We start from the raw sequence: 27,047 nt of genomic DNA, 5'->3' as shown, positions 1-27,047 counted from the left end.
GGAGACGGGCGCCGCCCCCGCCCGGCCCTGCCCCCGCCCTTCTCCCCGTCTGTCCGTCCGTTCGTCCACCCGCCCGCTCGTGCTTCCGTCCTTCTGTCCGGCTGCCAGCCTTCGGGCTGGCCTCCCCGCTCCGCCCGCTTTGTCTCTCCCCGGCTCGCTGTCTCTTTGTCTCTGCCCTCGCGGTGCCTCACAGCCCCTCCCTCGCTCCCCGATCTCGGGTCCCCGTCAAAGCGCTTCTCTCATCCCGCGGAGCCTCCCTTTCTGGGCGCCCCCGTTCCTCGGGACGCCCCCTCACGGTGTCCCCCATCTTTGGGGGCCTTTTTTTTCAGAACACCGCCCTCACTCCCCCACGGCTCCCCTCTGAGCTTCCTGCACATCCTTTGGGGTGTCCTCCCTCCCATCTGTACCCTCAAATCCCTGTGGTCTTGCCCCTTTCTTAGCCCTCATTTCCTTGAGGTTTTCCCTCTCAGTGCCCACCGTACACGCTGGGACCTCCGAGATCCCTTGGGGTCTCCTTGGGACCCCCAAAAGCTCCCCAGCTCCCAGACTTCACCCCTCCCTGCCTTCCTTTGGTTTGTCTCCGTGGCTGTCGCTCCTTGTTCTCTCTCAGGCCTCCGTGGCCCCCCAATTCTGGGGGTCGGGGTCCCCCGCTTTGCTCTCCCTGCCTCTGCCCCCACATCTGTCTCAGTGATCTCACCACTCAGTGGCTCTTGTGCTGAAGGCCCCCTTTGGAGCTTGCTCCTTTCCCCAGGGCTCTTGGCCCCCTTGCTTTCTCTGCCCCTGCCCCCTGTCTCCCCGGCTCTCTGCTCCCTTGTCTCTCTCCTTTTCCCCTTTTCTGTCTTTGCCGGTCTCTGGGTCTCTGACCCCCCTCTGGCCCTCATGGCTTTGTGTCTGGAGCTCTTGAAGCAATGTGAGTGGTGGGGTGTCCGGGTCGGGCCGGAGTCCGCCCGCAGGCTGGCCGCGGCGAGGCTCCATGGGGTTGGCGCTGGGGCTAGGGCTGGCGCTGGGGCAGGAGGCTCTGGAGCCTCCCAACAAAGGGGCAAGGAGGGAGGGGCCAGGCTGCCTGGCAGCGGTGGGAGTGGGGGGCCTTCTTGCTCTGAGGCTTCTGCTTTAGTTGCTTGAGTGTGTGGATGGTGCCACAGGCTGGACGTCCTGCCTGCTTGGTCCTGCATGGCCTGGCACTTTGTGATCGCTTGTGGGCAGGCCTGGGCTATTTTGGAGCTGGCAGGATGTGATATCACTTGGGCGTTTATTTAGACCCGGCTGGGGGTGGGGGCTGCGTTCTTGCCAACTTGAGTAATGAAATTTTGCAGGGGGGTGCGGCCTTTTAGGCAGCTGGGCTGTGGGGTTTGTGGCCAGAACTTTGCAGGCCGCCAGACTGGCCAGGTGAACAAGGTTACTGTGCTGCTTTGGTCTTGGTGAGACTCAGGATGAGGGGAGAGAGGAGTTGTTCTTAATCTGACCACCCTTGAATATCTTGTTTGATGATCTAAGAACTCTGGACCTCGATTCTGCCAATTTCAAGCTGTGTGAGACCCTCAACCTCTCCAAGCCTCAGTTTCTCCATTTGTAAAAAAAAGGGAATAATTGTGCTTGTCTCACCAGGTTGTCATGAAGACCAAATGAAACGTCTGTAGACATGCTTTGTGAAGTGTTGCTGTGTCTTTAAACTGAGCCCACAGAGGGAAAGCAGCTTGTCCAGGGTACACAGCTAGTTCATGGCAGAGCTAGGACAGGGATCCAGCCCCAGGATTCCCCATCCAGAGTTCTTTACCCTTTACACCTGCACTTCCAATGGGGCAGGGAGCAAGCTGTCTCTTATTTATGCCCTGATTCCCGGTTGCTCTTTGTCAGTTTGTAAAGATAGGCAGGTGTGCATAGCTGGATGTCTGTGCTGGGAGACAGTCGGATTTTCCATGTTCCATCCCATTGTTGTTTGAGGGTGGGCCCTGAGTAGCCAGTGGCACTTGGGAATAAGGTTGGTCAGTTTGTGTTTGTGAACCTGTGCTGCTTTTCCTGCTTTCCTGTAGAATGGAGGAACAAAGGCCCCAGCTGGGAGAGGCTACATAGATAGCTGGGCTCTGCCGTCAAGGAGTGTAAGATGTCCTAGAACTTTGGAGCAGAAGATCAGCAATTGTAGCACCCTTGTCTTATGGATGAGGCCCAGAGAGGCCAGGGACCTATAGAGGGTTGAGCAAGGACTCTTGGTCCTGTTCCATGGCACTGCCTCTGAGGAGGTCACTGTCAGGCTGGTGTCACTTTGCCCGCTGGTGTATAATGACAATTTCCAACATCCATTGATCTTTTACTGTGGGTCCTGTGCTTGACACACTACTCTGACTACGTGCAATGGGCGGGGGGGGGGGGGCTTGGTCCTTGGCCTGGAAGTAGGGGTTTGGGATTCTAGTCCCCACATCTTACCCACTCTCGGGGAGGCCACTTTCTCTTGGGCTTCAGCTTCCTTATCTGTAAAATGAAAACAAAAATATCTGTTGTAAAACTGATTCTGAAATCATAGAATCCCTAAAGAAATTCTGTGAAGCAGAATGTCAAGGTTCTATTCCTGGCTATGCTAAGATGCAGTGTGACTTCAGACAAGTGTCTCCCTCTCTCTGTATTTTTCTCTCTGAAAAATGAGGGAGCTGGATCTTAGGTGCTTGCAGTCTGACATTTGAGGATTCCAAGGTAACTCAAAGGCCACCTATTTGTACCTACATCTCATCTTACCTGTTAAAGGTGTGCTTGATCACAAAACAAGAGGGAGAATGTGTCGAATGCTGCAGGCTGGTGCTGATCATGTGCTGTAGGGTTTCATAGGAGAGAGGTGCTGTCTGGGCAGAGGGTTCAGAGAAGTTTCCAGGAGGAGGCAGTGCTGGAGTGGGGCCTCTATACCAGGCATGTTCTGCCTCTAATACAAACTGTTACAGATAGTAGAATTAATGTGGACTTTAGAGCCGTAAACACCTGATTTTTAATTGGTCACCATCATTCATTCCCTGTGTAATCTTGGGCAAGTTACTTTCTTTGAGCTTCAAGTCTCCTCATCTGGACTCAAGATAATCATATTTACACTACGGGATTTTGGTGAGGATTAAGTTAGATTATATATTTAAAAAAATATCAAGTACACAGTAGGCACTTAATAAATATGAACTTTCATCGCCCAGTAATATCGGATCACTTTTTTCTTTGTGGGAGCAAGACAGACCCAGCTTCTCCCTGCCCCCGCCCCCATACTGAGGTTCAAGTAACAAGGAAAGCACCTGACCCGTGTAGTAAATAATAGGAGTAATCCTCTAATCTCTCACTTGCTATGTGAGCCATTGTGTAATCTGTCAGGCGCTTTCCTGGCCATTGTTCCTCACAACAGTCCTCGGAGGAAGTCAGAAACCACTGGAGTTCTCTCTGCTTCGCAGGTGAATGGTGAATAGGGGGCCTAGAGAGGCACAAGGACCTGCTCAGAGTCCCACAGCATGCCAGTGTCAGGTGGCCTTGAGCCCAGACCTCTTAACTTCTTCTCCCACAGCTTTGCTCCAGATGTATTGCTTCTGTCTGGTAGCCTGCCCCTCAGGCCTCCTTCTCTGGGTCTGGCATCTATTCTGCAGGGAGGGTTTGCTTGACATTTCCTCAGCCTCTGAGCTCATCCCAAACTTCAGCGGGACTAGCTTGAGGCTGGGCGGGGACTGAGTCACCACCTTCACTGGCTTTCTCATCCTGAGCAGCAATCAGACACACCCAGAGGGCCAGAGACCTTCTGGTTGTACGACAACAGCACGGCCGGCTTTCCTCTCAGGAGCTCAGATTGGCTCAGGACTGTCTCTCCCTGGGCTTTTAGGAAAAGTCTGCAGTGGTGGCTCCCCAGGGATCTGGAAGCATGAGCAACACTGAACAGCTGTTGGCTGGTGTTTCCTTCTCCAAGCTTTCATTTGTGCTGTACCCTCTCCCTGTGGTACCTTCTCTTCTCTTCGAGACTGCATTATCAAATGCCAGCACCTCCTCCAGGAAGTCTCTGATTACTGCTCTCCAGGCAAGCGGACTGTGAGTTCTGTCCCAGGTCCATACTTGCTGAAAGTGGTCACTTCACCTTTCTGTGCCTCAGTTTCCTAATATATGTAAATTTTAGGTTCCTTATCTTTGTAAAGTTTAGGTTCCTAGGCTCCATCCCCAGAGAGTCTCCTTTGGCAGGTCTGGGGGCATGAATCATCTTTCCAAGTTCGGCCCTCTGGAGGAGTCTGATGCTGAGAACCTGTGGGCTGCACTCTGGGAAGAGCTGCACTGAGATTTTCCTGGGTTTGTATCACAGCTTGTCCCCACTGCATGACCTTGGATTGAGCCACTTTCTGCACCTCAGTTTTCTTTTGTTGTATTGGGGAGGAAATCCCTTCCTCACCGGTTGCCGTGTGGATGAGAACTCCTGTAGTAAAGGCCTCTTGAGAAATGAGAACCTTGATGCTACACTGCCATTTACTGGGTGTCTGGGACTGTGCTGGAGGGTTCTGGCATGATTTCACTGTATTACTGCAGCAATCCCATGATGCGGATACCAGTACTTTCCGCATTTTACAGATGAGGAAACTGGCTCCTCCTCATCTTTGTTTTGGGCAGAGTTGGTTGTTTCCAGAAGCAAGTTACCCTTCCCTTGCTCAGCCCTGGCAGCCGACACAGTCAGACCTGGCCAGGGTGAGGGCTGTGGAATTGAACACCTGGGCAGGAATGCAATCCAGTCATCAACAGGAATTTAATGAGGTTGGTGAGGTGTGCAGTCTGACCGCCTCTCAGATTCCCAGATTTCCCAGTCCTGGCTGTGGCTGCCTCCTCTCCCTCAGGTTGTGTTGGAATCAGTTGGTTCCTCACGCATCCACTCCTGGGAACCAAGGCTCCTTTAAAGATAAATAATATCTGTATTCTTCAGCTAAAAGATTACTGTTTCTTGTGTCAGAGTGAGGAAGCAGGCCCAGGTAAGGGCAAGGATAGGGATGTGCCTAGGATCCCAAACCAAGACCATGTCAGAGCTGGGCAAGAACCATAGCCCTGCCTGCCCACCTAGGTCTCCATTTCTTTGTGTCACTGGCCTCTGGGTCACCCAGTGGAGAGTGGGAACACTGAGGTTTGGTTTGGCCAGTGTAGTTTCCTCACAGGACAAGAACAGGAGAAGTCATCCCAAGTGTTTGGAGCTAGACTTGCCTCAGCCCAGAGCCGGTGGGGCTTGGAAAGCACTTTTTGAGGCCTGCCCTCCCAGCCCTGGGCCAGGCTCTGAGAGGATGGGAAAGAACAGGGCCTCTGCCCCTGGGAACTTATGGTCTGACAAGGGAGACAAGGCCTACAATTATGAGAGACTGTGTGACAGTCTGTAATTAAGCGTCTGCTGAGGAAAAGCATTGTTTGAGAAGGAAGAAGTGAGTGTGTGCCAGAGGAAACAAGAGCCCTCTTGAAGGGGGCTGGATTTGCAGAGACAGAGGGTGGGGCTGACATTCTATGGAATGGTTTGTGCAAAGGCAGGGGTGCGGAGGCTGGAAGGTAAGCATGTATTTAGGGAAACAGTGAATAGACTAGTTTTGCTGATGCATCAGGACTCTGGATGAAAAATCCGGGAGGGGCCAGGAAGTTGTAGGCAACAGTGAACATCAGCTGAAAAGCAGAGGCTTTGGGGAGCCATGGAAGGTTTTAGAGCAGGGGTAGCACAACTGGAGAATTTTTTTTTTTTTTTTCCAGAAAAGTGAATCAGGCTGGGTGAATTGGAATGAATGAAAATGATGACAGGGAGGAAGCTTCACAAGCATCCAGATGAAAGAAGAGGGTGAGGTTTGGGTGGAGCCAGGAAAAGACAGTTGGGGTAGCAGAGGGTGTTGTGCTCCCTCAGGAGAGCCCATTCAGGGGCTTGGTGGGCCAGAGAGAAAGATCTTGGGTGTTGCTACTTTGGGGAGGAAATAACAGTCTGAGCAAATTGCTTGTACACCTGCTGTATGCCAGGCTCTCTGCCAGGGCCTCCATGGATGCTGTCAGAAATCCTTACACCAAGCCGGAGGCAAGTGGACTTACCACCCCCCTTTTACAGATAAGGAAAATGTGGCTCAGACCCAGGGCTGACTGTCTGCAAACCCTGACTCTTCCTACAGTTCAGCTCTGCTTCTTGGGAAGGAAACTCTTACTATGGGGGTCCCAGGAATAGTCTGAGCCTTCTTGTCCCTTGAATTTGGGGCACATAAATACATCCCCTAAAGCCTACAAGCCTTTACTTTCTAAAGATCTGGAAGGTTGAGACTGGGTGCCACTTTAGAACTCCTTCACATCATCAGTTTTACTCGCCAGGCTGTGAGCAGCCCTCAGAGTCAGACCTCATGTGTCTGGTCCAACAGCAGGCACATCCATGACTAGGTCCAGTGGGATTCTCAGCCAGCTCCCACCAGAGAGGGTGTTCCCTTACCCAGCCAGAGGAATCAGCCACCCACAAAGGCAGGAAGGGACTTGTCCCAAGTTGTTGTTGGCACTGGAGAGCCAGGTGATGGAGCCCAGTTCCCATTTCCTGGGCTGCAGCCCGGGATACCTCCTGGGCAGAGAGAGGGGGACGGGAACTGGTCCTTACCGAGTGGCTTCCATGGGAGACAGCAGGGGTTGGTTCCAGTGTGCGTGTAGGAAACTGATGGCTTGGCCAGTCTTTCTCCTCTATGTGTCCCCCTGAGCTGGGCCTTGGGTCGTGAGGCAAAGCCACCACGTGGCAGGCACAGCCTCTGAGCTCTGCTCACCGCCCCCCTTGCCTCCAGTAAACACCCCCAGGATCCATATGCCAGTCTACTTTGGCAAATGTTCTCTGAGCCCAACCGTATGCGAGATAGGATTGTAACTACACCCCTCTTTTTCATACCAAAATCTAGACAGAGGCTTCAATGAGGGATTTTTGTGCTCCTTTCGAACAGACAGCCTGAGAAAATATTCTTCAGATATTGGAACAGTGGAGTAGAGCGGCCTGTGCTGCCCCTTTTGAGTGTAATAATTCATTTGAATAATGCTTTACCATTTGTCCCATGCTTTCTCATAAATTTGATCATATGCACATATATTCATTTTTTTATCTTATTTTCAGCACATTGGTTCTGAGTCCCTAATATTTGTTTAGCCTATTTTTGATTTGCAAAGCACTTTTATCCACTTTATCTCAGTAGATCTTGTACAACCCTAGGAGGTCATTACTATGCTTGTCATCTTTGTTTTCCAGAAAGTGACTTGACCAAGGTCACTCTGGGATTCAGTGGCTGAGCTGCTCATTTATTCAACAAATATTGAAGTGCCTGCTGAGGGCCAGGCAGTGAGCTGGCCCTGGCGCTACAGTGGCAAGCAGAGCAGGCTTAGAGACTGAGTCACTCACCTCCCGGCGTTCACAGTATCAGTGAGATCCAGCCAGGACCTTCCCAACAATCCTGATCTGCACACTGGGCCTTTCCTCTGCAGACCCCCATAGCCTGGGCCTGTGGCATAGATCTAGACTGTTGTCGCCTGTGAGCCCTCAGCCTAGAGCAACCAAGGCAACAGTCTCTGCAAACTGAACTTCAAAAGTGACAAAAGAGGTCTTCAGTAATGACTTAATTATTAACAAGAAGGTGAGGAAGGGCATCTCAACAGAAGGCCATCTGTTCCTTCTCTTGGGGGGGGGTTGGCGGGGAAAGTCGCCTGAGGGCTGCTATACCTAAGATCCTGGCCTGAATTTTCTCTAGCCTCCAAATATTTGATTACAGTCTGCACAGGTGTGGAGCCCTGTGGCCATGTGCTGAGCTGGGGACCCTCCCTCGCCTCCTTTAATATTAGATGAAATAAAGGCAGATCCTAGGATTTCTGGCCCAGCCCCCTCAGGTCCCATGAGTGGGAACCAAGTGTAAGAGAGGTAGGGACTTGCCAGCATCTCCAGTTGAGAGAAACAATCCTTCCTCTTCCCCTGCCTTACCAGCCTGGCATAATTTCCCCACTGCTCCCTGTAGGAATGCTCAGCTGAACCTGTTCCACATTCAAAGCCCTCTTCAAATCCTCCTATACCTTAAGGCCAAGTTTTTCCTGAGTCTTCTCTGACACTTTCCCCCCTGCCCAGAGCCCTGTCGTGTCCAGGCTGCCTCCATCTACTCTCAGAGGCTGGCCACCTGCTCTACAAGGTGAGAGCGGCAGCCTTTGAGGAGACTTCAGAATCCAGATGTCTGGGCCCTGCCCCCAGGAACTTTGATCCCTGAGCCATAGAGAGAAGTTTCTATGGGTAAGCCTTTTGCTGGTATATAGAAATTACGTTTTTATTGAAAAAGCAATACGTGTATGTGTTTAAACATTTCAAACTTTGTAGAAAAAGCGCCCAGTGAAAAATGTCTCTCTTCCACCCTCCACTCCTGGAAAATCACCATGAACAGTCTTGATGTTTCCTTCCAGAAATACTCTTCATATGCAGCTGTGTCAATAACATCCTTTTTTATTACACAAATGGTGGCATATTCTCTCCCTACGGCCTACTGTTCTGTACTTTGTCTTCTTTTCACAAGTCTGCCTCTGTTGTGGACAGCGCACAGGTCCATGGTCCCCTTTTCCACGACCATGTGATAGCTCCGCCGATGGATGGAGCTCCCGTTGTTTGTCCGGTCCTCTCCGGGAGGACGTTTAGGTGGTTTCCAGCCTCGCTGCTGTGAGCAGTGCTGCAGCGAGCACCCTTCCTCATGCGTACGTATGCAGGCGAGCCCGCGTGAAATTGTTGTTACAAAGAATCTGTGCACCTAGCATTTTGTGAGATATTTTGAATTGCCTTCTTTTGCATTCTGAAAATGTGTATTTTTTTTAAAAGTACCCTGCCTTCCCTAGATTCAAGTTCGTTTCCTTAGTTAAGAACAGACTATTCTAATTCAACCCAGATAGGGGAAAGGGGTTGGCCAGTGTCATTCAGCAGTCCTCAGCCAGCGAGGTATTTCCAGAGGAAGGTGTAGATGAGAGGAAGTGAAGAGTGAAGGGAAGAAATGGGCTGGAGGGGACTCTGTTACAGGTACCTGCGGGACCTGTTGATGACTTGGTCTCCAGGGAGAAGCATCCCCATTCCCACACTGCATTCTCCTTCCTGCATTTCTCTCGCACGGGCTGCACCTGCTGGCAGCTGCAGGGCCAGTGAACTCATTCATTCAGCAAATATTTACTGAGCTCCTGAATCCCAGTGCCTGCTGGGCCACTATGTCCCTGCCCTTCTCTGAGCCCCAGTGTTTTTCATCTGAAAAGTGGGGAGGTTTATCCATGCCTTTCTCATGTCACCAAGCTAGTGGGAAGATTGGGTAAACCAGTGGGGAACCCCCACAAAATAGATTATAGTGGTCTTAGCCAGACACTGTGCCGGGCACCCTGGAGTTACAGAGTCTGAGGTTCGTTCCAGTCCTGGGCAGGCTGCCATTGGTCTTAGCAGATGGCCTGGTCTGCCCTCAGAGTAGGAATTTGGGGGCAGCCGTTGGTGGGTGTCTCCACTTGCTGTACCTCTGTCCATTTGCTCTGCCCCAGGCTGCTGGAACTCTGCAGCGCCTGCTCAGGATGAAGGTGATCAGACAACAGGTGAGAAAGAGGTGGTCAGGGAGGCCAGGAGGGTCCCCGCACTGAGGCCAGTTGTGTCTCCTCCAAGCCAACAGGAGGGTCCTTTAGGGTCCCCCACAGGACATTTCGGCAGCTCCCTTTCAGCCTTCAGTGGTGGTAGGGATGAGGAAGGAGAGAAGTTCTGTAATTTTTCTAGTTCAAAATGACTAGTTTAAAGTCACTAGCCTAGTTCCTCCCTCCTATTTAATCAGTGGGAAAGCTAAGGCCCGAAGTTGAGGACCTCCTCCTAGGTGAGTGGGCAGCCTTACTGGAATTAGAAGCCAGGGGTTCTACCCTCTTAGGCCTTACCTCTCCCCATCTTTCCCACGTCGTCCCAGTCTTTAGTTTCACTTTGGGGTTAAAAATCAAAGTGAAAGAGAAAGGCAAAGCGGAAGCAGCTGCTTCAGACCCAGCCCAGGCTGGGATCAGCCCTGGGGGACCCAGGCCGAGCTGGCTTCCCAGGAGGTGGGCAGGCCTCTTCTTCTTGCTGTGGAGGCATGGCAGGGGTGGGTGCCTGGTAGGGCCCCTTGGGAGAGGCGCCAGGCTTCAGACAGGCGGTGGCGTTTTGGCCTGCCGCTGTCTGGGAGACAGCCAGTCCGACGGGTTCCCCGGTGAAAGTCAGCCTCACCCGGGTGTGGCCACAGGTGAGGAGCTACTGCCTTTTAAACTCCCGTCCTTCCCGGGCAGGGCTGAGCTGGGCCTATGCTGGCCTGGGGAAGAAATAAATCCTGGCTTCCCAAAACCAGCTTTCACAGAACAGTTCCACTCTCCCCGAAGGTAAGCGCCAGGGCCCTGTTTCCACTGAAGACTTTAAACTTTCGGTCACTGTGGGGCGGGCACTTACCTCAACTCCTGGCGGTTTTTAAGGACCCAGGTGGGTCCTTTTTGCCCTTGGTTCCAGTCCCAGCCCCAAGAACTTGGAGAGGACAGGGGTTGGGGGAGCAGGAACCATGGCTTCTTCCTGAGTTTTTAGATGACCTCAGGCAAGATCCTCTCCAGCTCTGGGCTTCAGATTCCCCATTTGTTTCTTGGCAGGAGGAGTTCCTTCTAGATCTGCTGTTCAGTTCAATCAGTTTTGGTCCCTTGGAAGCTAGCAGGTATCTTAACACCTGATTTGATTGGCCTGTGTATTTCAAAGATTAGATGTTGTCTCACTCGCTTAGGTCTTGAGTTCCTATTTCTCTGTGCTTTTTCTAAGAAAATTCTCAGACTTGCCAAAGCAGATACAGTATCAGTTTTGTTGCTTCAACAGATACAGTTTCTGTGTACCTCTCTTGTCTGCACAATCACAAGGTCCTCCGACACAGAGCCATTTTGGTTCAAGGCTGCTCCCTGAGGGCACGCACTGAACCCAGGCTGAGCCAGGCACTGGGGGAGGAGCCCACACCCCAGAGGTTTCGAGGACCTGTGGTCAGGAGCTTAGCTCTAGTGTCCTGTTGCTGGGGTTTAGATCCTCGGTCACCACCAAGAGCTGTGAGACCTTGGGAAGGTTCCTTAACTTCACTAGGCTTCAGTTTCTTCACTTGCAAAATAGAGATGATAATATTACTGGCATTAGTTTCAGCGTGAGGACAAGAGAAAAATGTGTGTAACGTACTGAGCACAGTATCTGGTACAGAGGAACTCCTGAAAAAATGTCAGCTGCTGCTATTGTATTGAAGGGGGGAGAGAAGACTTGAAATAGTTGAAGACTGTCCATGCCCCATGCCTGGAAAGATGTAGATAGACTGGATGGGGTGTTTGGAGGGACATCGAGTTACTGTTTGCTAAGTGCAGGGCTCTGATGGGTACTCTGGAATGACTCAAGGCAGGCTTTCGGGAAGAGGTGGCTTTCAAAACCTTAGAAGCTGGGTAGGATCCAGGTGTATGGACATTTTGAGGGGAAGACACCCTGGGGTATGGACGTGCCCTGGGTAGGGGAGAGGAAGGTGCTGTGGGTCAGGGAGGGATGGCAGCGATTGGCTGCCCAGGGGCCAGGAGAGCCGAGATCAAGGTAGAATTCCTGTCTCGAGCGCCATTAGAGTCCATCAGGCACGCAGGGCTGGGCGCTCAGAGCCAGAGCTTGTCTCTGGAGGGTCATCACTCCTTGGGCCGGTTTTCTGCCGGGGCCCATTATTGAGTGTGCTGTGAATAGATTTGTGAATTCTAGCCTCTCCTGGAAGTTTCTTGCCTTCCCAGTCTTCCTACACTTCATGACATGGTATTGCTCTGCACAGGGGTGTGGTAGCGATCTGGAAGTGCTGCCTGCCTGGGGGCAGTTGTGGGCCAGGGTGGGGTAGGAGCAGCTGGGGCTTGTCTGACGGCATCTATAAAAGCCAGCTAGGCCCCTGCAGTTTCCGCAAAGGGGGCACGCGTAGTGCATAGAAACAGTCAGGGGAAGAGGGTTTGGGTTCATCCCAGCCAGTTCCTCCCTCCTCATCACCTGACCTCCGAACAGCCACCACCTCTCTTTCCAAACAGCCATTCCTGCGCTCAGAGAGCCAGGTGCTGAGCTGGGGGAGGGGAGGGAACAAGACACACTTGGTCTCTTTCCTCAAGGAGCTTCTGTCCAGCTTGGAGCCCAGCAGGTGACAAATACACGAGATACTGTCTGCTTGTGATAAGAGCCCTGAAGGAAACAAACAGATGCTGAGAGGGACCTATTCAGGCAGGATAGGGAGGACATGTCCGGGAAGGTGAGGTGGCCAGTGGGAAAGAGGCAGTTAGGGCAGATTAGGAACAGCAGGGGGTCAGGACCCTCCAATGAAGAGTGTTTAGCATATTGAGGGAACAAGGAAAGGTTCCTATGTTATATTGAGTGGTCTGTAAGGTCAGGCAGGGCCTCATCCTCTCAGTGACCTTGTTTGCTCTGAAGCAAACAACTTTGCTTGCCTTGTAGAAGCCAGAGGTGTCAGTGGATTAAGAGGTGTTTTTGCTTTTGTTTTAAAATTAACATCAGAACTCCCAAATACTTACCTTCTCATTGGTTTTCATACTGATCCTAAGTCATCAAGAAAAGGCTTCTTCAGCCCTCCCTATTTATTGCTCACTTCCTCTCACATGCCTCCTCCCAGTTCACAAAGCTTTGTTGTTTCTGTTGGCAGTTTGTTGCAGGTTGCAGTTATTATTGCTGTTTATAGAGGTGATGGAACAGAGAGGTTAAGTGACTGGCCACAGTCACACAGCTTAATCAAGATTTGAAGTCTTGGTTCACTGTTCTTTTCTATTCTACCACACTACTGTGTAAGAAGGCCAAAGCAGAACTTCCTATTTCTTTTTAGCAAGGTTGCAATTCTAAAATGATCAGTTAAAAATTTTTTTGGTATAGAATGATATAATAGTAATTGTGTCCAGGCAATGGGATTAGAATGACCCCCCTCCATTTTCTATAGTTTCTGTTTTTGTTTTTGTTTTTTTTAGTTTAAACTTTTTTATTTCCACACACTCTCCCATCCAACTCCTTTCCAGGGTTCTGATACCAACACATCCATCGTTGTCCTTAAGGACCTCTGATCTTCCTTATTTTCTATTTGAATTGTTTCTTCTTATTTCTCTTTCCTGAATGTCAGAAAAGTGATTGCAGGGAGATTATATATCAGCCCCTGCTCACAAACACATTAAACTCAAAGCAGAAATTTTTAAAATTCATACCTATAGTAGTTTTAAATATTTCATTCTGTAACTTTTGGATTTGGGCTGTAAGACAGTTTGATAATTGGGCGTATTTGTAAGGAATCCCTCAGAATCCTCACTAGCCCCCCCCCTTTAAAGATATTTGGGATAAAATGCACCTAAGAGTTTACCATCTTACCTATTCTGAAGTGTACGGTTCGGTGGCAGTAAGTACCCTCACATTGTTTCACCACCTCCATCTCCAGAACTCTTTCCATCTTGCAAAACTGAAACTCTTCACCCATTAAACAATAGCTCCCCCTTCCTCCCTGCCCCCAGCCCCTGGCAACCACCATTCTACTTTGTCTCTTGGATTCGACTCCTCCACGTGCCTCATTCGTAAGCCCGTCTTAAGAGGATGTATTTGATAAAGAGGTTATGTGATATCTCTGAACAATGAATTCTTTGGGTGGTGATTAATTTTCCCATTTAATGCACACTGCAGCTCACAGCTTCATGAGACTGCGTTCCCGCACAGTTCACAGACTGGTCGTCTCCTGGGAGGGCTTTTCTCCACAGAGGTAGCCTTGGTTCCAAGGCCTGTGGTGGCTGCGTGGAGCCTGGCCACAGTCCCCCTGTGGAGGCAGGATAATAGGATGCGGAACACTGTGGATGTAATCCTAGGACCCAGGCACTGTTCCTCAGTTAGCTGCTTCCCTGCTGTGGGATTTGGGCCAAGTCCCTCCACCTCTCTGAGCCTCGTGTTCCTCCTCTGAGAAATGGGACAATACTTCCTGTTACGTGGACAACCCCAAATCAGTGAGCTAGGTCATGGACTTCCCTTGGCAGTCTTGAGGATCCTAGCACAGTGTTCAGTTGTGATTAAATGCAAGGGAAATGGGACTCCTCATCCCCATGTTACGGAAGCAGCAGAGACTTAGAAGCAGCGTGACTGGCCTGAGGTCATTCAGCACTTCGGTGTCGACCCTGGGCTGAACCCCAGCCACCCTCACTCACCAGCTGCAGCTGCTGCGGGTTCCTCATTGGTCACTCTTTTGAAGGGTAGAAGACTGTGAAACAAAGAGTTACTTTCCCATCTACTGGATTTGAAATGTTGCCCAAGAAACTCTCTTGTTGGTGGGCCTGCTGGGGAGGACGCAGGGTGAAGATTTTGACGGGGAGTCAAGGAGCGTGATTCTGCATCATGGGAAGAGTCCTAAAGCATTTCTGTGGTGATCATCTTGCCCAGGGACAACACAAACCTTGCACTTCGCACTTACTTCCCACACTAGCCTTGGCAAACAACTTCAGTCAATCCCTAGCACCCCCCTGAGCCCGGACACAGCTCCAGGATCCTTCTTACCACAGGCAGGTGCTGCCAGTCACCCAGAAATAGCACACCCGCTGGTGCCATCTCCAACCTAATACAGTCCCTGGCTTTTATAGACAGGTGGCAGTCCTGGGAGGGGAAGGGACTATTTCAGGGGCAGGTGATGTCACAGGTCTCTTTGTGAGAGCGGAAAGGGGTCCTTTGGCAGGACAGCCAGAGCCTGGGGAGGTGTGATGAGTATGCTTGCAAAAACATCGCGGCACAGCAGCTCCCAGAGGGGTAGAAGTTGTCGAGGTAAAGTCCACTTTCTTCAGGTGCTCTTTGGGGTGCTGGCTTGGGCTGGAGGTCTTTGTGCAGGTGTACTCTCGACCAGCAGGAGGAAACCAAACTTGTTTTTCTACAGTGGCTTCTAAGCTTTGAAGGAATGTGTGTGTGGTCTTGCTTGTCAGTGAGCTTGTGTTTTTACTACTTGTGAGACTGGATGCTATGAAGGTTGGGTTCTGGATATTGAAACCTATAGAGTTTGCACTCACTCAGCAGATAGAACATGACTTGCTGTGTGGCACTGAGCAAGTCCCTCAACCTCTCTGAGCCTCCATTTCCTCAGCAGCACAAGGGGAGATGGTGAAAACATCTCCTGAGGGGATCAAATATAAGACGCAGGTGTAAGGACCTCGGACAGTGACTGGGCCACTGCAGTAGTCACCGATTCCTGAGCAGACCCTAAACACCGGTAATTATGACTGTTAGCCGCTAATCACCTACTTCGTACACCGTGCCCTTGTGGGGGTCAGGGCGGGGAGGTTGGTGACCTTCACTTGGGTGGGTGTTCTTTCCAAGAGGTCTCCCCAGATGTTATCATATTGCGCTTTCAGAGGTGGTTGGGAAAAAACTGAGTAGGGACGGGTCCGGGGCCATGAGGAGGAAGCCTGTAGTCATGACGTGTCCCAGCGCCTCTGTCTTCTGCCTGCCAAATCACTTCTTACAGATTCTTTTCTACTTGCTGCGTCCTCACAGTCTTCTTCCGGGGGAAGGCCCTGTAGGCCTATACCACTTTTGGGGCAAAGTCAAAAGAAGGGTCCTATCTCCTAAATACCGGAGACATTTGCCTGGACACCCCTCCTGGGCTGGAGACAGGGTTACAGGGATGGAAACCACACAGTCACTGCCTTCAGGGGCCTCAGGGTCTAAAAGGAGAAGCAGAAAAGCAAACAGGCCTATAAAACAGTGCGGTGGCAAGGGCCTGGAGCACATCTAAACATGGGGCATTGACCAGCGAGGGAGCCAGTCAGGGAAGGCTTCTTGGAGGGAGTCATGCCGAAACTGAGATCTGGAGGAGGCAGCAGAATTAGGGAGGAGGTAGGGTGTTGCAGGCAAGGAGCAGCCATTGCAAAGGCCTGGAAGCTGAGAATGTGATGTGTTGGCATGAAGAGGGTGATGGGGAGAGAGAGGAGCTCGGCAAGGCAGGGACACCAGTGGTCACGAACCAAAAATATCAGACGGTGATAGACATGTGGCATGGAGGGGGTGGACGGCTGTGGGTCCTCACACAGGGTGCCGAACCTGCCTGCCCCAGCCCCTGGCCTGTGGAGTGCCTTGGCGGGGCTGGGATGGGGCAATGGCTGCGTGGGACCCCGCCAGGCCCTTTCCCTCCTGTCTTCTCAAGGCACTCACTGTAGTCCTAGGGCAGGGAGCAGAGCAAGCAGCTATTGTTGGCATGTTATGGAAGAGAGAAACTGAGGCCCAGGAGCCTGAGTGCAGAGGCAGTGCTCAGAAGCAGTAGCAAGTGTTATCGGATCTCCTGAGGGTGGGCTTATCATTTCAGCTGGGGGCTCTGTGCTGCCAGACTTCCCAGAGGAAGGCATTTTAAGCCCCGTCTGTACTGAGGCCCTGGTCTTAGTCCTCACTTCATTTCCTATGTAGCTGGGCTGAGTGAACATTCTCCTCTTTTTTGCTTGTTAATAATAATTCTCTGGATGAAAAAAAAAAAAGTTTGTGGAGTATGAATGTCACACACACACACAGAGAAATGATGCCTGATGTCACCTCCAGAACTGGGTGTGAAGTAGGAGGGCAAAGAAAGAACAGACCACTCAGGCTTGGATGGAATCCGAAGGGTCACACCCATGAGGGCTTGTGTCTTCTCCCAGCAGCCATCATGCCCGTGTCTAGCCTCGCTGAACCCTCCTGAGCAGCTCTGCCCTTTAGAAAGTGCATCCTTATAATGCGAAATCTGTTTCCCCTTAACAGCCTCACCTTCCTGTCCCCGCTCGGGTTGTAGTGTCAGGACTTGGAGCACATGTGTATGTGACAGTCTTCCAGGTATTTGAAGACAGTAGCCCTGCTTTTCTGAATTGGCTTTCTTTTCCAGAACACTGTCCCAGTCTCTCCAAGCCCTCTCTCATGTTGAACTAGGCGTGACTCATGGTACACATGTATCACACGCCATTTGTGGCAAATCTCTGACAGACAGCACTCATCAGTCACAGCGTTCTTGATCAGTCCGCCCTGGCTTTCTCAGGCAGTGCTCCCTGTGGCAGTGCTCCATGTAGCTCCACCCAGCAGAGGAGGCATTTCGTTGCCACCTCGGCATTCTGCTGTGAGCTTGCTCAGCACAAGGACTTACTCATCCTGGATCCTACTGCCTGCCCAGGACCCAGTGTGTGGCTTCCCTGCTGTCAAATAGGCATTTGTCATAACGGGATGGATTTGAGACTTCTGCCCATGTGGACTGTCTGTTTCTCGGTGGGCTCCAGTTGGGCAATGCCCCTTGTCCAGAGTCACCAGCATTACCCACAGCATCATCCCAAGTTCAGTGGGCGCTGTTCCCCTGGTCCTGTACCTTTCCTGTCAGTGCAGCCTCAGGCCATGTCTGTGGTCAGCAGGAGTTGCTGAGGCATTTTCCCACATGTGCTGCTTCCTTATGTAATGGTCTAACTTGGGATCCAAACTCAAAATCTTAATATAAGCTCTGAGGACTGGGTCCTCTCCCTTCTTATGTCTCTGTCCCCGGGCCTGACACCAAGGCGGGCAGCAGTGCCAGTGCTGACCTGACCTGAACCCAAGGTTTTCCCCATTCAGTTCCATCCTGTTTGTTTCATCCCCTCTCAGCAGCCCAGGCTTCTTGGCTCCTGATCTTGTCACCCAATATGCCACCTGTCACTACAGGCACAGTGAATGAGCCCGTTAACACCTTTTTTCTATTCTGGGATCCTCCCAGTCATTCAGAATGATGGAAGAGGCCAGCAATTCTGGAGCACGGGGCCTGGCAGTGTCTGGCTCTGGACACAGGGACCTGTGACCGCACATAAAAAGTCAGGCTTTTGTGACCCATCACCAGGGTTTGACGTCAGCCTTCCAGAAGTGAGGGTGGTTTTTTTAAGGCTCTTTCTAAGGAGTAGTTCCAAGACTGGGCTCCTGAGACCTTTGAAAGGCAGCAATGAGGTCCACATGCTGAGCCAGTATTTGAAAAGCCAAATCTTGGATTCTCCACACCCCACTCCCCACAACTCCCCACCGGGCCGGACAAGGGGCTGTACACATTAGGTTTTTACGTGGACTGGAGCCACGGCCCACAGAACTCTGGACAGCATCTGCTCCACAGCACCCCCTCCTAGTGGTTATAACTTCGACATACAACCAGAAAGCCAGGATTCAGTAACTGCGGCTTGGAAGCTGGCATCGCTTTAAAGCTCGGACTCCCAGGGGTGGTGGTAATGGGTGTCCTGGGGGGTAGGGCAGGGGCCCCTGAGCAGAGCTGCTGGCAAAGCAGACTGTGCAGGCAGGTCTCAGAGGATAAATAAGACGATGTTTGTGGCAGATTCCAACACAGAATGGACAAGGAGGGGGCGCCTGGCTGGCTCAGTTGGTATAGCGTGATCTTGGATTTGTAAGTTCGAGCCCCACATTGGGTGTAGAGCTTGCTTAAATATAAAATCTTAAGAAAAAAAGAAAAGGAATGGGGGACGAGTGAATGTTGCCTGACAGGTTGCTTACCGGCTACTGTTACAGTAATGGTAGAAATGGATTTTGAGGACAGCATGCTATTTGGGGTCCCCCCGGTCAGGGGCTGGAGGAGGTAGGGCTGCCTTCCTGAATGCCTTGGAGCTGGTGGTCCCCAAGTTGGGAACCTAAAGGCATCTTCCTTTCTCAGTCTGGGGGGAATAGGGGACACACCCACACTCAGAGCCCCAGGCAGGGATCCCTGCTCTGCCACCGATCCTCAGATAACACATGTGCCTTTGTGATCCAGTTTCCTTCTTTGTACTATGAGGAGGTTGAAGTTATGTGGTGGGTCTCGGTATCGTGTGGGAATTCCATATGGAGAGAAAAGGAAAATGGGAGCCGCTCTGAGGGACCTAGAATGGGGTGGGAAGTCAAAAAAGCCTTCCTCAGTCCCCCTTGGTTGCCGTCAGAACCTGGTTTGAAAATTGCTGGCATTATCATCTCCTAGGACCCTGGAATTTGGAGGCTCCACCACCTCATTTCCAATCCCAGCACCCCTTCAACCAGCTGTGTGACCTGGGAGAGGTAGTCTCACCTCTCTGAGCTTTACTTTGAAGATGTCATGAGAGCCAGGCTGGGGAAATCCTGGGCAACTGGGGAACCCATGTCAAGGGTTCTGGTTTCTGGTGAGAGGGCCAGAGTGTCTGGGACCACACACCTGGAGGAGAAGGGCCTGAGGAAGGGCAGTGGGCAGCAGTGGTCACAGACTGGGGTAGGGGCCACCTTTTCCTTCTACTTGCTAGGGTTCTGGTCCAGGGGGCACCAGGCCTCTGCCCCCGTGGGCAGCAGAGCCAAAGGCTGCCACTTTCTAACTTAGGAAATCATCAAACCTTGCTTGAGGACCCCAGGAATGGAAGCCTGTCTAGGTCCTGCCTGGGGAACTGGCCTGGCCAAGATCTCAGCCAGGCCCTGCTAGGTGGCACCAAACTCCAGCGGTGGGCAGTGTGGTGTAGTGGTAGCTACGAGCCCTGGCTCTGGAATCAAGAAGGCTGAACTCGGATCCTGGCTCTTCCACCTCGGGTTGCTCACTTCTCTCTGAGCTTCACTGTTTTCCTCTTTGAAACGGGGATGGTAGGCCTGGTAAAGAAGTGGTGAGCTGATACCTTTGAAGTGCTTCATGCTAGGCCAGCTTATGGCCACCCTCAGCCAGGGGAGACTGGAGCTTGTGAAGTCTCCTGACTCGCAGCTTTCCGTCCTGGAGACCCAGCAGCCCTGAACTCTGGCTCCATCTGGAGGGCATTGCTTCACCCTTCCTCTAGCCCCTCTAGCCTGAACGTGTCAGGACAGAACCCTCTTACACCCTTGTCCCCAGCTGGGGCGCGAACAGTGCTCCTAAGGAGCAGGAGCAGCTGTCCTGGGGCCGGGGGCGGGGGGGGGTTGCAACCCAGCAGGTCCCTCAGGCAGCTGCTCCAGGCCCAGGAAGGGGGTTGGCCATCTGCACTCCGGACCCTGGCCTCTCCCACCACCTGTGCCCTGGTGCCAAGAACCTGAAACCAGACCTGGCCTGCAGACCAGAAGGGGCTTTCTCTGCTTTCACCCAGCCAGACCTGAGACACCACCAGAAGTCCCTCTTGGCTGCCTTAATTTCAAGGTTCCCAAGGGTGTCCTGCCTTTCCAAGGAGGAGGCTCTTACAGACGGTCTTCCTGGGAGCTGGGGCAGGGGGTGGGGGTGCTAGAGCGCCAGAAAAAGCAAGGAGGTCTGAGGACCACTGCTCCAGCAGTCGCAGAGCTTTGTGCCACATTAGGTGGCAGGTACCTACACAGTGTTTTTTAAAACTTCACTGAACTTCTGTTTAAAAAACATGAGCGTTTTATTAATTTTTTAAGTCCAGATTTCTGACTTCTGTCACCCACGTCTCCAATGGCAACTATGGACCTGAGGGGTTAGATAACCAGTCTCCTATAGACATCTGAACTTGTGACCCCCATTTAAGGTCAGTCTGCTTAGTTTACAGCTGGGGAAACTAAGGCCCAGAAAGGATCAGGCCCTGTGCTAGGTACACTGCCCACCGTGTCCAGCGTTGAGTTTAGAACCTGGCACCTTGGCCTCACAGAACAGAGCTTTTCTACACTGCCACTCCTCAAAGTGAAAAGCCTGCTCCCTCGTCTATAAAACATCAGTGATAATTATCTGCCCTCCCAGGCCTGTCTGGAATGACGTAGCACGTGGCCAGGACTCATTCAGTAATGATTCTTTTAAATCTGAACTTGTGATACCTCTTGCCTGGAAAATGTTGCTGGAAGCACTGCTTACTTTCCTCTCTCTACCAACTTTTAGGAATGGTTATTTTCAAACAATTTCTGATACCCATTCCTTAGGGTTTATTGAACATTCCCACAGCCTCATTGCTCAACTTCAAGCAGCGTTACTCAAGGCTTTACCACCTACCAGACTGTGTTCCTGTAGCGTGTGTGCGTGTGTGTGTGTGTTTTGGGACTGACCTAAAAGGAGCTCAAAGCCCTGGCCCTGGGCATTGGATTCCAACTTGGACTCAGGAGTAGATCATTCTGCTTCCTTGAATCTCAGTTTGCCCAACTGTCAAATAGGGGGGTTGTTCATTTATTCAATAAATATTTACAGAACCAGCCATATTTTGGCCTGGTGCTGGGAAAGCGTTGTAATTAACAAGATGTTTAGGGTCTCTACCCTCAGGAACCTGTATTAGATACTCAGGATCCCTTTCTGGTAGGAGAGAGAAGACAAACTAGTAAGTTGATTAATACATGAATGAAACAATCAGAGTCCTCAAAGTGTAACAGCTTTAGACAGGGTGGTTAGAGAGGTCCTATTGAGGCCCTGACTCCAGAGCAGAGACAGATCAGGATGGGAAGGAAGAGACATGCAAAGATGAGGGTAGGGTCATTTCACAGGTTCAGCGGCCCTGAGGTGGGCACATGCTCAATGTTTGAGGAACAGCAGAGAGGCTAGTGCGGCTGGAATAGAATGAGCAAGGGGAAGGTATAGGAACCAAGGCTGGAGATGGGGGGACAGGGAGGGGCCAGTTCTTACTGTAGGCCAAAGTGAGTGGTGTGCCATTTATTCTCCATGGAGTGGGGAGCCTTTGAAGGCTTTAGAAAGGGAAGGAAGTAGTCCATTTTGTACTTTAAAAAAATTTCTCAGGCTGCTGTTGGGAGAGTGGTTGTGGGTGGGTTAGGCCACTGACAAAGGAAAAAGGCCAGAGGACAGAAAGTGGCAGTCCCCTTGAACCAGGCTGGTGGGGTTAGAGAGAAGCCAGTCTCTATAAAATGTGCTTTTGTTGGGGGAGGGGCAGGGCCTTGCAGATGGAGGTGGATGGGAAGGGGGCATTGCCAGGCTTCTGGAGTGTGTAACTGAGTGCATGAGGTCCCTGCTCTCTGACAGCAAGGCCATTGTGGGGGAGGAAAGGATTCAGATTCATTCTGGACACTCTCAGCTGGAGATGGCCTTGGCGCTTCACGTGGAGCCGCCTGGTGCCCTGCACTATTAAGATAGGAGATCCGCCCTCCCGGCTGCTGTCAGGTCTGGTGCAAAAAACCCTGTGACTGTGGGCCAGTTGGGAGGGACTTTATGAGGGATGCTGCGGGTTAGGAAGAAGATGCCTCTGTTCTCGTGCTCCGCACGGCCCCAGGAACCCAAGGACACAGCCCTCAGGCCTCCTTGCCTTGGTCCCTGTCTTCCCTTCACCAGCAACATCACCTCAGTCCTACTTGGCCAAGCTGTGCCCTGCCCACATCGGTCTTCTCATGCCTTGGGGGCTGTCCCGTCCTGCTCCTTGGCTCACAGAGGATCCCTTCACGTGAAAGCCCCGCATTTCCTTGCCACTGGGTGACTGGGGTCCCCAGGAGGTCCCCCCAGGAGGTAGTCACTCTCTCCTCCATCCAGAAACCATGGTAACAGTAGTTGCGGGGGTCCGGCCCATGATGATAAAGCTTCCTGTCTGTCATCTCTTTGGCTCCTACTCAGGACATATTGGGTATCACACCCCATTTTCTGGGTGAAATAATGAATGTGCCCAAGGCTGCTGCCTCCACATGATCGTCACCCAGTTGCAGGGGGGTGGTGCACAGGGTAGTGGTCAGCCTTCAGGGAGCCCGGGTTTAGGCCCCAGACCCACCATTGCCTCACTGAGGGGTGAGCTGGGGCATCGTTTGGCCCTCTGAGTCTCATCTGTAAAACGGAGCCGTGACACACCTACCTCGCATGTACGCATTTTGAGGATTCAGTTGGCTAGAGTGCAGTCCATTCTCCTTATTCACAGTAGTCACATTCATGAAGTCTGACAAACACTGACTTCGCGAAGGAGTACTGAACCGTGGCTCCTGGGGAAGCAGAGGCCCTGCAAGACTCTGGTCACGTTTCCACCAACCAATCAGTACATAACTTTGTATTATGCATCTTTCTGTTTAAAAATACTGATAAAAATACTGATGATCTATTAACGCTGAATTGGCCAGCAGCGCTATAACTCATGCCTGAACGAGCCTTGTCGGGTACATACTTTCTCCACAGGCCCGTCACAGCCTTCTTGCACTCAGCAGCACTAGACAGTACTTCAGCGTCCTAGAGAAATCACCAACAGAAAGAACAAAAATGTGAAAAGCATAGCCCCAAAGTAGACCAGGAGAAGCCCCCTGGTTTATAGGATGAGAGCTGAAACAAGAAGGCAGGGTGTCCCCTTGTTCAAGCTGAGCTGGGAAAGTGTGCACTGGGGGGGTGGCTCAGCTCCTCTGTGCGTGTCTGGCAGTGACCACAAAAACTCTGCCAGTGTTGGTTCTGGGGTTACAAACAAATGTTATCAAGTAGGTGAATTCAGATAGAGTCACGAATAAGGAGGGTTGACGGTGTAAGGGCTTGCTCGGGCCTAGCCCAGTTGGTCGGTGCTCAGTAAGGTCCGCTGTTCACATTGGAACATTACAAACAGGGTGCATCCCGGTTTCTGGACAAGACTCTGAGGGTGGGGCCAGGGCTCCCTGAACTTTGTTGCTGTGTCTTCCCCAGTGTGCCACCTTTGTGACCTCTTGGCCCCTGTGCACTTTGGGGTCCGAGGCGGGTGTCGATTCTGGAGGCCCCTGAATGCCTCCACTAAGCGGTTTGTTCCAAGTCCACTGGGTGGGTTGTGGCAACATTGAAAGGTTTCAGGCTAAGCCGTGACATGGTTGGATTTCTCAAATGGCCGGCCTAGGTGGAGGAGGGACCTGAAAGGCAGGACAAGGAGGTTGGGGGCCAGGGAGGAGCAGTCTGGGTGGTCTATGGGAGGCTGGCTCTAGATCAGGGGGAGAAGGAATGGATGGAAGAGGCAGTCAGGAAGCACTTGGTTGTGGGGAGTGGTGGAGGATTCCCAGGAGGTGTTGGGGTAAGAGGTGCTGCCGGGCACTCTTGCTGGAGTTTGAAAGGAGAGTCTGGCCTTGCTAACTCCGCAGGCACAGCGAGGGAAGTGGTTTCCCGCTGACATGGCGGGAATGTGGGGTCACGTGCTGTCAGCAGGAATGGGGCTCCGAGAGGGCAGTCTTGTCCCTGATCCCTACCTAGCTGCTCAGAATTCCCTCCCAACTTCCCCTGTTTGGGGGGAAGAAACAGAGGGAAGAAGGGAGGCATTTAGGGCTGGTAGGTGGAAGCCTTGTGTTTTTCCCACAGCACACAAATGAGCTGCCCCGTGTAGATGTGTCGTTTGACAGGTTGCTCACTGGTGAGAGAGGGAAGGGGATCTTACAGGCCCTCAGCCCTTCCTCTGACAAGCCCTTTCCTAAGCCTGGCAGGGCCGGCAGCGGGCCTTAATGCAGCTCTGGCTCTGAGGCCAGCTCTGTCTGTTCACATGGGGCTGAAGTGGGCCCCACAGCCTCTTCTGTCAAGCCTGCTGCCATGGCTCCCGCACTGTCTGGGGCCCCCTGCATCCACTCTTTTTCAGCAGTCTAGGCCTCTTCTTCAGCTCCCCTGCCAAGCTTGGGCCCCCGGTTGCCAGCAGCAGGAGGGCCGTGCTGGGCCTCCAAGGCCTTTGCAGGGGGCTACCTGGTCGGGGTTGATGTGTTTGTATCTCTTGGGAGACGGAGTCACAGCCATTCCACTAAGTGTCTAAAGCTGTGTTTAGTCATTTAAAAAAAAATGCAGAAAGAAATTCATGCTGACCTGATGGAGTTTGCTGGATAAGATCTTTAAGCAGAAGGCAGAAATGAGACAAAGGGAGCTTCTACTTAGAAGAAGCAAGGACTTGTGCGTTGTGGGGCAGGGAGGCTGGTCTGGATGTCTGGGGCCGGGGGCTGACTGCGTGGAGGAGGCATTGCACAACAGCTCCTGTCTGAGCCTGGGCTTGCCGGACTGGCCGGGCCGCGATGGGGGCAGGGAAGCATGCAGCCCCTGGGGGTGGTGGCTCAGCTGGAGGCATGTTCACTCTCCAGCTTCCTGGGCAAATCTGAAAGTTTTCCAGAGTGAATAGACAAAAACGTTGGCCCCACATGCTATGTTGTTACAAATTGTGGCACATAGGGTGTCTCCCCAGGGCAAGGAGGGCCATGGTCCCATCCTGAAAGATGCCGTGCTAGCCGGGTCCAACAAATTGGCAAATGATGACTGTGCACCCTCTGGGCTGGGTCCTGGGCTGGTGACACGCATGGGACACACGCTCAGTCAGGGGCACAGCCACAGCCCTGAGTGCTCCCGCTGATCCACACAAAGGAGAGGGGCAGACTGCCTGGGCCAGCAAGAGCTTGGGGTGGACAGACTGGCTGAAGGACCCACTAAGGGGTTCTGGTGGGCCAAGCGCATGTGCAAAGGCTTGGGTGCATGCAGAGTGTGGTGTGTTTGGGAAAGTGCATTTGGTTCTCTGAAGCTGGAAGAGCCATGCTAAGGGGGTGGGAGGACAGGAGATGAAGCTGCAGAGATGGGCGGTCGGTCAGGGCCGGGCTTTCGAAAGGGCTCCCAACTGGGGAGGAGACAAGAAGCTTACCTCCTCCAGTGTTGGGAGCCTTCACTAAAGCTAAATAATCCTGACTTAGGGTAGCTGAAGGGTTTTTATAGCAGTGATAAGGTTCACTTTCTCATTCAACAGATATTATTGGGCGCTTTCCGTGAAGCTTGAGGTAGTACCTGGGTCTGGGATATGACCTGCTGTGCCAAGACAGACAGAGTTCCCCCAGCAGCCCCAAGTAACCATCAACAAGTGAATGCCTAAATGAGTGGATGACAAATGTGACAGGTGCTCTGATGGGGATGCTGGCTGATCTGAGAGTAGAGGGCAGTCAGAGGAGACCTCTCTGAAGAAGGGACATTGGAAGTGTGAGGAGTGGGGACTTTCCAGGTAGAAGGAGCAGTGTGTGTAACAGCCCCACGACGGGAAGAAGGGCAGTGGGGGTATGGAACACAGAATGGCCGGAGTGCCATGTGGGAAGGGCCAGGGACAGCCGTGGGCCTGTTTTTCATCTCCCAGCCCTGGGGAAAGACAGTGCTCAGAGTTGAGGGATGCCTGCCACCCAGGAACCCCCCCTCAAGGCCCTAAAATCCTCCCTGTTAGTCACATCACTTATCTGGCTGTGACTTGTGCCCCAGGAGCCATAGAAAATCCAAGATATGTTCACCTTTCTTCTTATCACATCTGGCCATGTGGCCAGGCCCCTTGCTAGTTCACTCTCCCTCGGAGTGTGTGTCTGCAGGACTCTGGACCTAGACAACCCTGAGTGAGAGACTGGAGAGTCACCGTTCTGTCCAGGTTCCTGACTGTGGGCACCCCACTGTCTCCTGGCGGGGATGCTGCTTCCACACAGGTCCCTGCACGTACTAACTCCTCCAGGCCAGTTACAGCACCACCCCATAGATGGGGACAAGGACCCTGGCTGGGGTCCCAAAGCCTCAGCCAAGCTTAGAACTCAGTTCTTGCTCTGCTGGGCACTGCTGGCCATTTGCTTCACCAAGCTGCTCTTAATGTCCAGATCTTACAGGAGAACTTTCCGAGGGTTGGTCAGAGAACCAGTCCAGCCTCTCTGACCAGTGACCCAGTGGTGGCTCACCACCCCCTACCCCTACTCCAGGTATAGCTCCCTCTGTACCAGAAACTAGTAGGAGCCATGCCAGCCCTGGGCCTGAGCCTTACTCTCAGTGATGTAGCCTATGTCATCCCTCCCTGTGGCCACCAGATTAGTACAGGACAGAGCTGGGATCTGAACTCAGGCTTGTCTGGTTCCCTGCTGCCTTTAGTTTCTGGCTCCTTACCATCAAAGGAATGACTCTCACATGGTAGAATTTCAGGCAGTGGAGAGAAGGGATTCAGAGCATGAATATCTCCTTCAGTTGATAGGAATCTCTCCTATCCTTGAATGAAAACAAATAGGAAAATGCTTTGAGTTTGTCAAGGGCCATGTGAATACGGTGTGCTATTGGGTTAGAACTCCTCCCCACGCACTGAACAGATGAGGGTACTGAAAAGTCCAGAGTGGGCCAGAGACTTCCATGAGTAATTGCCAGGGCCCAGAAGCCAGGCCTCTGCCTTTAGTCTAAGCCCTTCCTCCTCCAGCAGTCCAGTCTCAGCTTGGGCATGGCCCTGCAGATGGGCTCCAGAGTCTGGCAGGACGCTGCGGGGCA

At 52.2% G+C, this 27,047-nt stretch overlaps 1 protein-coding gene across 6 annotated transcripts in view; it reads left to right on the top strand.

Annotated features, from left to right (window-relative positions):
• DLGAP4 (DLG associated protein 4) overlaps positions 1 to 27,047 on the top strand; it is a 163,935-nt gene that overhangs the window by 103,017 nt on the left and 33,871 nt on the right. Inside the window, exon 1 of one of the 6 annotated variants that reach the window (XM_011221275.3) lies at positions 7 to 910. The exons of 3 other annotated variants lie outside the window; for them this stretch is intronic. In XM_011221275.3, the coding sequence (XP_011219577.1) occupies positions 880 to 910 (31 nt within the window). In that variant the 5' untranslated portion in view covers positions 7 to 879. Of the gene's footprint in view, positions 1 to 6; positions 911 to 4,213; positions 4,291 to 8,217; positions 8,237 to 27,047 lie in introns of those variants that run through there. 2 more of the 6 variants (XM_019796623.2, XM_019796624.2) reach the window with 2 other exon arrangements.

The sequence above is a fragment of the Ailuropoda melanoleuca genome, chromosome 13 (assembly GCF_002007445.2).
Source record: "Ailuropoda melanoleuca isolate Jingjing chromosome 13, ASM200744v2, whole genome shotgun sequence".
In the NCBI taxonomy this organism is placed as follows: domain Eukaryota; kingdom Metazoa; phylum Chordata; class Mammalia; order Carnivora; family Ursidae; genus Ailuropoda; species Ailuropoda melanoleuca.
The sequence above is the reverse complement of the archived record's forward strand: the minus strand, read 5'-3'. Positions and strand labels throughout refer to the sequence as shown.